At 39.7% G+C, this 13,270-nt stretch overlaps 1 protein-coding gene across 1 annotated transcript in view; it reads right to left on the minus strand.

Annotated features, from left to right (window-relative positions):
• Positions 1–2,084: 2,084 nt before the first annotated feature.
• The window catches only part of dipk2ab (divergent protein kinase domain 2Ab), a 43,643-nt gene continuing 32,457 nt past the window's right edge, over positions 2,085–13,270 (minus strand). The window contains exons 3-4 of the mRNA XM_047350192.1: positions 11,504–11,807; positions 2,085–6,116 (exon numbers count right to left, since the gene is read on the minus strand). Of these exons, the coding sequence (XP_047206148.1) occupies positions 5,770–6,116; positions 11,504–11,807 (651 nt within the window). The 3' untranslated portion in view covers positions 2,085–5,769. The remainder of the gene's footprint in view (positions 6,117–11,503; positions 11,808–13,270) is intronic.

Below are 13,270 nucleotides of genomic sequence, written 5' to 3' on the forward strand. Positions count from 1 at the left end.
TGTTTAGCTTTCAACATTAATGGTGCCTTCACAGATGTGCAAGTTACCCATGCCATGGCCACCTACACACCACCCATACCATTACAGATGCTGGCTTTTGAACTTTGCGCTAACAATAAGGATAGTCCTTTTCCTCTTTGGCCTGGAGGACACGATGTCCATGATTTCCGAAAACATTTTGAGACGTTGAGTCGTCAGACCGCAGCGCACTTTGCATCAGTCCATCTCAGATGAGCTCAGGCCCAAAGAAGCTGGTGGCATTTCTGGGTGTTGTTGATATATGGCTTCGTTTTGCGTAGAAGAGTTTTAAGTTGTTCTAATAGATGTAGCGACAAACTCTGTCAACTGACAATGGTTTTCTGAAGTGTTCCTGAGCCCACGTGGTGATATCCGTTACAGAATGATGTTGGTTTTTAATGCAGTGCCTCCTGAGGGATCAAAGGCCACAGGCATTCAATGATGGCTTTTAGCCTTGCCACTAACGTGCAGAAATTTTTCAGATTCTCTGATTCTTTTGATGATATTATGGACTTTAGATGAATCTCTAAATTCCTTGCAATTGTACACTGAAAAACATGTTTAAACTGTTGGACTTTTGGCTCATGCAGCTGTTTGCAAAGCAGTGAACCTTACCCCATCCTTGCTTGGAATCAACTGAGCCTTTCAGTTTGACCATCAAATATATTGTCTTTGTACGGTATTCAATTGCACATAGGTTCAACAGGTTTTGCAAACCATCGTATTGTTTATTTAATTACATTTTATACAACGCCCAAACTTCATTGTAATTGGGGTTGTATCTTTTGTTCATAAACACCAGGCTCAGCTTCATCCATTAGTTCAGGGGTTGGTAAATGAGCCTTCAGGTAATTTTCTTATGCATAACGTTAAGCAGAAGGCGGCAGAGTCAAGTTTAAAGAGAGGACACGCAATATTATGTCCTCACAAAGAAAAAAAACATTGCGTGCATGTGTGCAGCTTAACCCTGATGCATGCACACACACACACTGAGGAATTAGCAAGCTCACCTTAAATGCTGCAACTGTTTCTGCATGAAATTTCCAAATTTCATCCCTAAGAGGAAACCACAAATCTTTTACCCTCCCCCAGACGGAGCTTTTATGACGCCAGGATGAGCAGCACTCACTTTAGGTAAATCAAGTAAGAAACAACTTTGTTCAGCTGAAAGTTCTTGACAGCTGGCAGATTTAAGTCAAATCTTTTAATTTCACCAACATGTTTAACGTAGCATCTTTAAAAGGTACTCAGCCAGACTCCCATTTTGAATCTGATGGTCAGACTCAAGTTGGGACTCTTGAAGACATTCAGCAGGAGCTGAACGTTAGAGCAATAGCAAGGAGGCCTTCCAACTTTAAAGATATGAAGCTCATCACCAAAGATGAATTGTCAAAATACCAGCTTAAACATGCTGGTGTTCAGTTCTAAGGGTTCAATTACTGTGATGCTAATAAAGATTTTCCACTGATTGAGAATTTTATAAAACTATACATTTTTTTCAAAATTTTTACTCCTTTTTCATTATTATTTTTTGAGAGATGCCCGTCTCATTTCCCACCAGAAACAAATATCTTGGTTGCAGGAAAATAATATTGAATATGAATCTGCCGGGGGTATTAATAGTTTTGGGCTTCTCTGTATATGTGAGGACTGTAATTTTGCTGTGGAAACTGTATACCTACACAATAAAAAAGCTTATTTGCCATCCGTGTGAGCATGTACAAGTGTTTTAATGTAAAGCTTCTCTGAAAGGTTACCATATTCAATTTGAACTAATCTTTGAGTAAAGATATTCCATAAAATTCATAAAACTAATTAAAAAGAGAAGGACTTGCATGTAAGTTGAGTGGTGAACACAACAAAAAGAGAGCCTGGGCTTCTAATATGAGGAAAGATGAAGATATAATAGATAAAAACAAAGGAGAACTATAAAAGATTTGGCAAACATTGACATCCAGCTGTGCTACAGGGAATCAATTTTTTAAAACAAAACCAAACTAGAGTTAAATCAAAAGAAACATTAGAAAAGAGAATCTGATTCAAAAAGAGTCCACACAGAGCATGGGTATATTTATATCTATATATATATATATATATATATATATATATCTTCATTTATTTTAATATTTAAATCCACTAAAAGTTGTAAATACAACTTTTGAATGAAAGGCACAGGAAAAATCAGACAACGCTGATATAATACTCAAAATAAAATTACAGTACAAAAGTGGACAGTAAGTTACGCATGAACAAATCCCTCTAGATTCAATGTCCTCCTTATATCCGACACATGGGGAAACAGAAACATAGCTGTCACAACAAATGATGGGAGTTGAAACAAAAGGGAGAAGAAAAAAAAAACTCCAGAAGCCAAGCTTGTCTTTATTGCTTTTCCTAGCTGGCGAGAGTCATATCAGTCTAACATGTGAGCTTTCCCATGGTCTGCATTAAATAAACCTCCACTGGGTATTTAGCATCCTACTCATGACATCAAAAAGTCAGAAAAAAAAACCAAAAACAACAAATGGGCTTTCGAGGCAGACTTCTGTTCTCCTTTTTAAACCAAATTATTTTAAGGAACGTGTCCCATGAACCAAAAGCAAAATGAGCCTGTATTTGTGATTATGCTTTTAATTTGTTGGTCCACTGAGTGTAAAATCATCCCCAAGCTCTAAGTGGTGCGGAGTGTTTAAATATTTAACGGGGAGATTTCTGAGCTGCAAAATTTTAAAAACTGCAGGTCTGGAAGCCATTTCTGGAACAAGAAAGCAATTTTAAAAGATATCTTCATTCCCTTTTTTTTTTTTAACACCATTGACCCGACAGAGGTTATTGCATTAAGCGGCACTTGGAGAAGTCTGACAATAGGATTCATTCATCAAATCAAGATGAAGAAGGGAAAATAGAATGGGAATTAATCATGTGTTCTAGTTCTTTTAGAATCACTCAATTTTCTTTTAAATTAAGTGGTTTTATGACACTGATGGAGGAAAAAGTGTCTAACAGATCATTTATCAATTCTGCTGGAGGCCAACAATGTAAAAAGGGATTGTTCAGAACAGCTATGGCTGATCATTGTTTAGGGGAACAAATCAGTATTCAGTCCCTTCTTCAGAGTGTGGACCAACCATAAGAAAAGGTGTGGTCTCTTATTACAAACCGCCTCTTTGGTATCGGCACATCTGCATTAAGGGACTGCCACAGTCCAATTATCACCTTCCTTTTCCTATGAGCAGCTGTCTCAGCATCTCTGATTCCTAATAAAAAGAAAATAATAATAATAATAATAATCCACACAGAAAAACAAAATGATTGCCACAATCCTGAAACCTGAAAACTGAATGACTGGAAAATAGAAAAGGTGCATCTCAATGGGTTAGAATATCATCAAAAAGTTCATTTCTTTCAGTAATTCAATTCAAAAACTTGTGCGATATAAGGAATTACCACACGCAGCGTTACATATTTCAAGCATTTGTTTTAGATCATATGGATAATTACGGCTTAATAGCTAATGAAGAGCAGAATTAGTTTTTTATGTTTTTTTCAGAAAAGTTGAAAACCACCTAAAATGGGGCTGCACAATAAATAACAAATGGTTTTTCTCAGTATTGTAGTACCCAACATGCATATTGCAAACCAACAGCCTGGACTGCAATAAGCACATTTTTTGAAATAACATGCATTCAGGCTCTCTATGATAGTAATAATTTGGTGACACTTGTTTTTTGATGCAACATATGAAGGTTGTAGAAGGTAAAGAGGAGGTAACCAAACACATTAAGCGACTCAATCAAGTTGTTTCACTGACTTATAATCTGGTGTCTATGTTTGCTATGGACCCAAAGCAGAAAGACATAAACACCTTTTACTTATTTATTTATTTAATCCAAGTCATATCGTTATTGAAGCATCACCCAAAATGATCAAATGTTGCATGGTTTCCTAATCTCCCACAGCCCCGATAAACAGAGGTTTTGTTTTGTTTTATTTAAATACAGAAACATTCAGGCCGAATCATGCGTAGGGTAAGCCTCAAATAGTCATTGCTAAAGATGCTGAGCACTGTAACCAAGCACATTAATGGAAAGTTTAGTGGATGGAAAAAGGGTCAGAAAAAGAAGGATTGTGGAGCAAAGTTTATTGAAGATTTTGGGAGAAATTCATGGACATACACTACAGCTGGAGTTCGTTTTTCAAGAACCGATACTCATACGTATTCAGGACATGGGCTATAATTGATGTTTGTGTTAAGCCACTCCTAAGGAGGAAAAAAAAAAAAGAAAACAAGTCTGGATTGTTGCTCTGTGGTCCCAGTTTCTAAAAGAAAATTTTGTATTTCATTTGGAAAAGTGGAGAGATGCAGAATTCCAGTTGCTGGAGGGCCAATCTTACATTTTCCAGTGTCATTGATGATTTTGGCAGCCAAGTAATCTGCTGGCGTTCGTCTTTTAGGACACTTTTTGCTACCCACTGGTGAGAAGCACTATGGAGGAGATGCTAATTTCATTTCATTTTCCAGCAGGACTTGGCACCCGCCCACCCTGCCAAAACTACCAATGCCTACCATAGCATCACTGAGCTTGACTGGCCAGAAAACTGGTCTGACTTGATCCCTACAAAGAATCTACAGAGTATTGTGAAAGGGACAATGGGAGACACCAGACCCAACGATGCAGATGAGCAGAAGGCAATTAATGAGGCAGCCTGAGCTTCGTTCACTTGGTCGTCTCCATGCTGTGCTGAATTGATGCAACAATTCAAAGTATTCAATGCATATATGTGTCATATATTGAGATATCTTTCAGCAGACTGACATTTCTGTATTAATATTTTTTCTATTAGTCTTATGTAGTATTCTGAAATACAAATTCTGGGTTTTTATCAGCTGTAAGCTGTAACTCATCAAATTTAAGTTATAAATATATATATAGGCATCTTACCTTTTGAACTGTTATCCTAAAAAAAATGAACTTTTTAATGATTTCTGACAATCATTGAGATGTACCTGTACATGAACATTAGTATCTGTGATTTTTTTATTTATTTATTTTTTATATATATATATTTTTTAATTCGACTGAAATTCAAAACTTCCAACCCGCTTTTTCGCCTCCTCTCCCTTGGCCTTTCCTGCCATCCTGCAGCAGGTGATTCATGCTACTTCCACCTTCCAGGCAGCAATGCTACAGAACATAAAGAGCCACAACACAGCAAAAAAACAACATGTCTCAAGTGACTTCAATTCAGCCCTGCAAAACAGAATCAATCCTTCCAAACAGGAAAACTATGACTGAAGTAGATCTTAAGGTTTATAATGGTGTAAAAGAATAAACTGAGGCATAAGAAGGAAAATAATAATAATCATCATCTAGGATGTGTGATGTTACTGCTGCTGTTGCTTGGATACTGTTGGTTTGTGTTAGCCTGGCTCCGATGCGGGATGCGCTTACCAAAGCCCTTTCTTATCTCTGCTCCGGAGGTGGTAGCCCACACCGAGAGCCGGGAGGTTAACTTTGTAACCTTGCTCTCCTGCCTCAGTCAAGATTTCTTGCAGTGCCACACTCCTCCCATACAAAGGGGAAAAGTCAAGGTAAAAGCTAGGCCTTTAGCAAAGTTTGATTTGGACTCTTCCTTCCTGCTCCAAGGGAGCGAATGACATCATGAACAAGAACCGATAGCTCAAGAGTCCAGAGACACAGAGTACAAAAATCATGTCCCAAAGCGTCAGGCCAACGCCGACCCCATGCATTACCTTGCCATGGCAGAGGAGGACGCGGCAGATAGCCGTGTGAGGTATTCACGCAGTTCCTTGGCCGCCTGAAAGCGGCCGTAGTGCTTTTTAGGTTTGGTGCACTCGTCCAACAAAGCCTCAAGTTGTCCGTCTTTGGCTATGTGAGCAGGCGGGTTGTGAAGGAGGCCTCCGGTGGTTCCCCGCCACGTGGCGTACTGCGACAGCAAGTTCTGGCACACGGCATAGTAGTTGTGGTCCACAGTGACCCGGGAACACAGGGCCTCCTTGGAGAAAGAAAGGCAGGCCTCCCTGTCGCACTCCTCGAAGCGGCTCTCGTACCACACGTCGTAATTCTCCGGCTTGTCTGCAGGCGGACACACAAAGTCAATTAAACAGTGGTTAAAAAAAATCTTTAAATAACTTTTTTGTGCCTATAATTTTTCTTTTTTTTTGTTATTGTGTGAACAAAAAGCTTGAGTAATTTCTACTTCAGGAGTTTTAAATCAAAATTTGAAAAGGTGAATTCATAAACGAAAAAATATTAGACTTTTCCAGTGGGTGAGACTCCTTGTTCAATATTGCTCTCCACTTATAATATAGGAGCAATGAAATTACTGGTTAACACTCTTTTACCTTTTAGCTTTTGATATCAAAAGCATGAGCATTTAGTAGATATTTGAAGCATTTCACCGTGCTAACATGTTATGCATGTTTTATTTAGTTTCATTGCTCAATGGTTTAACATTAACACTATTGTCCACCTTATTTTTCATTTTAAATGTGCTATATGTATACATTTGACACCGACATCTGATTTTTTCCTGAGGTACAATGATCAAGAGTTTTTGGTTGATTAATGTTCTTTCGTTTTTGTAAGGCTCTGATCTGCTGATACCAATTTTGACCAATTCTGATTTCCTTTCAAGAACCATCATAACACAGATATCAGACAGAAATCAGGATATTTTTTTCTAGCTTCCCGCTGAAAGGTCATTATCAGCAGAGGGGGCAACATACCACACGTGAGGAAAAAGTCACTCTAAATGTGGTTTAAGCCTTAAAAAAATGACTGGAGTAGACATTTTAAACTGGCCTAGCATCTTATATTAGCGATTAGCATAACTACCATTACATAAACAGCACCCATTGTTTGTATTTCCTAGAATCCTTATTTTAACTCTAAGATTTTCAGAAAGCTGCCAACACTTCTAAATCCAGCATGTTCCATGGTAGAAAGACGTTAAAAATGATAACCTTTCTGTATTCTGTTAAGCCATCCTGTTATCTGGTGAAAGCCTTGCTCTCTCTTGCAGCCTGAATAAACAGAAAAACATCTGAACGTGTCAAAGAAAATCAGGTTTTCTTTTAACTAACATCTTACAACCTCTTGCTGATACTGAAAATGGCTAACCCTAAATGTCTTCACTCAGTAACAGCCTCCAAACCAAAGCAACGAAGTCTGCTGTTGCTAGCATGATTTTGTGATGCTTATGTATGGCGTATTCGTCGACCAGAAAAAGACTGGATTTTCTTACAATAAGAGTTTTCTGGCTTTTACTTTATGTTAACTGGACAGGAAAGAGAGCAGAGAGGAAGGTTAGAGATGTAGCAAATGGCCTGCAGTCGAACCCAGAGAGAGGTGCACAGAACAGCCTTGTTACACAGAGCACCTGCTCTACCCGCTAAGCCCCTGGCACTCTAAGAAAACAAAATTTAAAAACAAAACTGATTTGATTTTAGAGCTTCCAACCGACCAGTTACCAGTCAAAAAGGATTAGGCTAGACACTGCCAGAATCTGGTCACCAAAGAGTGAGACTTCAGAAGATAACAAGAAGGCTGAACCTTTGACAGCAATTTTGCCGTTTTACCATTTAGAAATTTCAACCTGACGATTGTGGGAAATTCTTTATGAAAACACAGACATTCGGTTACATTTACCAGTGCTAAATATGCAAATTGCAAATATAAAATTGCAGAGGAATCATAAACCTCAGATTAAATATTTTGTTAAAATTACAGCAAATATTTATGAAGTAACTCAATTTCCTCTTGCAGCAGAACGTCATCTTGTCTCTTTCCTAAATAAAACTAATATAGACCAATCAAGGCACGAAGCATAGAAAAACGCTTTGAATGCTGTTAACCATCTTAAAATCTGAATTGGCTTAAAATTGGTGTCAACAGGTTCCAAAAACATAAAATTAAAAAAAAAAATAAAAAGAAAATGATGTCATTTATATTTTTAATGCATCCAACTATGCAGATTTTGTTCAAAGAGTTTATTTGAAAATTCCAAGAATTTAACCAGCAACTGAGAGAACCAAATAAACTCTTAAAACATCTCCAGCCACTGAGAAAAATCCTTTTTTTTTTTTAAAGCTCACAGCCGAACAACCGTCTGCAGTTTCATTTGACAGAAATGAACCCTTTTACTTGATTTACAGAGCAAATAAAATTATTTCCCCTGCTCATTTTATTTTCCCTTTTCATTCTATTTAGAGGATTGGGTGAGGAAAAAAGGGAGGCAATAAAAAAAAAAAAAAAAAAAAAAAAAAAAAAAAAAAAAATGGAATGATGAGAGAGCTATTGGTTTGCGCATTAAAAGCAGATCAATAACACTGATGGTAGACTGGAGGAGACCCAGAGGATGCAAACATATAATCAGTGTAGCAGGCACTATAATGCACTTCTCCTCTGGCTCATCAGAACAACTCAATCAAACATCCAGCACTGGCCTGTTAGTGAGAAGGGGGGAAAACCCACTGAGGGGGCCCCCAAAGAGAGGCACATCAACCTCAATCAGTGTGGGTGATGAAGATGGATATATCTGCGCACAGACGCATATAAGGATGTACACGAAAACGCAGCGAGGTGAGGTGAAAAGCAATTAATGCTTCAGAGGCGGTCATGCGTCACACCTCAGCACTGATTGACAGATGGCATCGGGAGAGTGTCCTGTTCTTCTACTTACCAGTCAGAGAAACCTCGGAGAAATAAAAGGGTAGGAAGAGACATTTAGTCAAGGACAGAGATGAGCAAAGGAACAGGTATTTTGAGTCTTAACAAAAGGCCACAAGGAAGTTATGAGGCCTAATACAGCGGTGAGCAAAAGTGTTTTTAATAAGTCACAATTACACACTCATTTGTGTTGGTCAATATAATATGTTGAAGCTTGTGGTTTTACCATGAAACAATATGAAAACGCTCAAGGGGTGTGAATATTTTATACAAGGCACCTGGATCTACCTAGGTTTCTTTCTACCTGTAGGTCAGGGTAGATTTACAAAGCAAACTAAATCATTTTCAATTCAAATCAGCGGCCGCATCAGACGAGGTGCGACCGTCGAGCCCTATGTGTCTCGCGTGTCTTCCATGTTAAAGAGCTCAGACAGGACTTGTACGCATTCTTCTCACTCCTCTGGGTTCACAAGGTTGCACAGAGTTGGGACGCATGGCCTGAGCCCTCGTTAGCATAGCCTTACTGTTGACATTTAAAAGAGAAAGTCGGATTTTGGGAACGCAGACAAGTGTGAGAGAGTGTGGGGAAACGAGGAGAATGAGTTATATGAGTGTTGTCAAACCATCCAGAGAGGCTATAAGCTCAATCATAGGGAGATTGCACCTTTGCACTACTGGACTGTGCAGACAAAAAGGGCACAGAACTCTGTCTCCGGAACCCCCTTCATCCATATGGATGATTCTAGTAAGAGGGTGAAACGACGCATTGTTTTCCGCGTGTTTGATTTACAAATCGATTTGCTTCAGTTTGGACCGATGACGCAGGCATCACACGTTTCAGCTCGCTTTCCCGGCTCATGCTCTAATTGTAGGGATTGGATTCTCTGTTCCTGGAGCCTGTCTTCTACTGCTGTTCGCCGCACGGCCGTGACCTAGTAATGCTCATTACCGCCATGATCCCCCCCCACTCCTTCCTGCTGCACGCACACACACACAAACATGCAGTAAGCAAATAAACTTGAGGCTTAAGCTTTGAAAGGCCAGGGGTAAGCAGCTTGAGTTGTCAGGCTCTAAATGTGTCGGGCCAGACAAAGGGAGTATCAACCTGGATTGTGCTCCGGGACTGGCAAAGGGCTTCGGTGACAGGCTGGAAAATTGCAGCTCTTGGCAATACGATAAATATACACACTTCTGGGGAAGGCAAACACACGAACACACACAAGCATAATCGCACAGGAAATGAAGCAAAAATTCAAGCGAAAAACTGCAGGGATGTTGGAGTTCCTTCACACATTCTGCATTACTTTGTTGTCCCCTGGAGTTGAAGCTAGTAATTTGGCAAAATGGCACTTCATCCCAGGACAATTTTATCACAATGCTTCGATTATGCGCGCAAAAAAAGGAAAACAGGCTCCCTTTCACTTGCAAGCAATATCTCATATCCGTCACAGGGTACAACAATGAAACCTCAACATCTAGCAACACAATAGTTTATCACTTTAATAGGATTTCAGCAAGAGGACAAATCTAAGTGCCGGACGAGGTGACCGTCACTCTCTCTGAAGTGGCCCCTGCAAGAAAGACTGATGGGAGGCAAGCAGCAGCAATCAGGGTGTGATGTATAGCTTTCCTGGACCTTGTTATGGGCCCTTTTTCTTCCAAGAGGCAAAAATCTAGGGCAGCAGATATGGCTCGTTATCTGAACAATCTTTGCTTTGATGGAGACACATGTGTTAGAGGCAGTGGGGGTGCTCGATGAGTATATTCTTAGAAGAGAGGAGACTTCCAGCATATGCAAATTTACCCTTACAGTCTCAAGAGGCCATTCCTAAAACTCTCAGTGCTTCTTTATTAGAATCCTATTTCTACAAAATCCAAACTACGGTCAATGCTTCATGCTTCAGGTCATGTTCGGCCTTTAGCGGAAGCTGCACAATTCTCTTCAAAATGGGAAAGACAAGAAAACAGACTATTCAATTAAGGCAAATGTGTTGTAATATTTAGGAATCTGGAACTGACTACAGAAAAAAAGCTTATCGCCCTAACGTGTCTGTATCTACTGTCAAAGGGTTAACTTAAAGGTTTTATATGAAACTGAAACTGTGACAGACCAGGCCGTTACAGAACGGTGGCAAAGAATGGCATTTTGGAGTGACCAGGTCTTCATAACAAGCATCTAGAATTTATTTACATGCCAGCTGCTTCTTGGGAGTAAAGCCATCTCATTGTCCCAAATGTGAACATGTGGAGTTTGCTACAGTCTACAAAGACTCTAACTGGAACAGTGGGCTTTGGTCAGATACAACTAAGATTGAGCTTTCCAGCAACAAACACCCCAGACTGGTGTGAAAGAAAGGATGAATATGTGGAAAAGCACCTCCTGCCCACTGTTTGGTACGGTAGAGGGTCTATCATGCTGTGGATGCGTTGTGTCTGACAACTGAAAAAGCTCATCAGAGAGAATAATGATTAAAAAAAAAAAATAAAAAAAAATGAATCCTGGAACCTCCCAAAATCAGCCTTTTTCATGGTCATCTCATTTCCTGAATAAAATCCACACACATCTGCTTTATTTGAATTAACCAAAATGAAATCCATTTTACATTCATGTTAAAAAACTATTTTATCTTTACATGGGAGTTTTTCACCCCCACTAAATAAAATTATAGTACTGCAACAAAAAGTATGTCTTTTCTTGTTTTACACATCTTTGATAAGATGCATTTTGGTACCTCGTGACAGAAAGAAAAAAGTGGTCAAGTGATAATAAACGACTAGACATCAACACTCACCTTGCTTTATCTGTCTTTTGTCTGCCACCAGGACGTTTTCAGCGTCAACGATGATGACTTTTCCGTCCCGAGGGCCAACTGCAAAGTTATCAAAGCTGACATCTAGCAGGTACAGGGCAAAGTCAAAGTCATTGTTGGTGAGCTGCTCGGCAATGTCCATCAGCTGGCGTGCCAGGTCAACCCTCTTCTCCCACGGCGCATTGTAGAAGCTCCACAGCTCCTCGCCCACGTAGTTGACAGCTACCATGCGCCCACACGCTCCCAGGTACTTGGCGAACGGCCACCCTTCATCTGATGGAAAGCTCTGGGAAGGAAAAATGTGGATAAAAGAAGTGAGGCGTTGAAAACCGTATAACAAATACTCCAGTGGCTTTGAGAGGCAAAGGCTAACACATGAATTGTGGAAACAGTCATTGTGTCACAGAATAGTTTATTTTTTAATTTGCTCTGAAATCAGTTCCTGAATCCAGAGAAAGATGAAAGGGAAAAAAAACACAAGAAGCTAGTGCAGCCTTAGGTAATTTCTGATATACAATTTTAAACACAAAAGCTGAAAATCAGCCAGAGAATCACGTGAAACAGGGCCAGCTTGGGGTATAACGGATTAAATTTAATAAAAGCAAAGAGCCGGTTTGTGTATAAGCCCTACAGCTATGAGCTGATGCTTGCTGCTTTACTCTGTGCTTCCAGAGAACTGATAGGAGGTGATTTGTGGCAGCAGCAGTTAGCAGGAAAGCCTCATGCCTTCCGAAGCGACTGCGGGGCGTTTAAACTGCTTTGTGGTGCTGCTTAACCCGGTTAATGCAGTTTGGGCATGCTGACAGGAAATCACTGCAAATTATGGGTTCAAACTGATTCAGAACACCAAGATAAACCTACATGTTTAGTAGGTCTATCAACGCTTCGGCACAATAATGTTATCTGATTTGTTTTTGTTTTTTTACATTTTCTGGTTTCTGAACTCCAGCAAACATTAACCATGATTCAAATTAAAGTAGAGATATCTAGAAATAAACACAGAGCAGACAAATTCAGATAAATAAAAAAAAAAAAGAGTCTTTTGTCCAGTCTAGCTGCTATGAGACTCCAGCTCTGGCATCTCACAATTTTCCTTCCCTCCGCTCCTCTCTTCTGGATCCGTTTCATCGTCACAGGCTGCTGCAGCAGCCGGACAAATTGATGGAAAATAGCAGACAGAATCCAACTTTTCTGCAGACGCAAGACTTTTTGCCGCAAATGATAATAAACTCCCATCATATCACAAAACTCTCCGCTGAGGACCTCCGACTTTTATAATAAACATCTGCCATATGCTCAGCTAATGACAGCTCACAATTTCCACGTAACAAATTTCTGCCATTTTTTGGCACACGGCTGATGCAGACACACAACCAATATGTAAAAAAAAAACAACAAACAAAAACGATGTTGCAAGGGAAACACCAGATGACTGCAGGTAAGGTGTGAACTATTATGACTGTTGCATCCTGGTCTGCTCTGCTCTCTCAGTAATTCAATATTTTACCAGCTTTCAATTTCTGCTGAGAGGTGGAGGTTAAATATGCATGGCTGCTTCAGCTTGTTTTAAACTTTAATGGAGTACAAATTATTTACAGGCATACGTGTTAACCACCCTCTGCAACGCTACCCACTGGCAACATAGAGGGTGCATCTCCAGGATAACCGCTGGACCTGTACCGCATATTGGCTATAGATCTAAGCAGATGCAAAGGCTAAAGAACAGGAGGGAACCTGTCCACATTTGTC

Source organism: Girardinichthys multiradiatus, chromosome 21 (assembly GCF_021462225.1).
Source record: "Girardinichthys multiradiatus isolate DD_20200921_A chromosome 21, DD_fGirMul_XY1, whole genome shotgun sequence".
NCBI lineage: Eukaryota > Metazoa > Chordata > Actinopteri > Cyprinodontiformes > Goodeidae > Girardinichthys > Girardinichthys multiradiatus.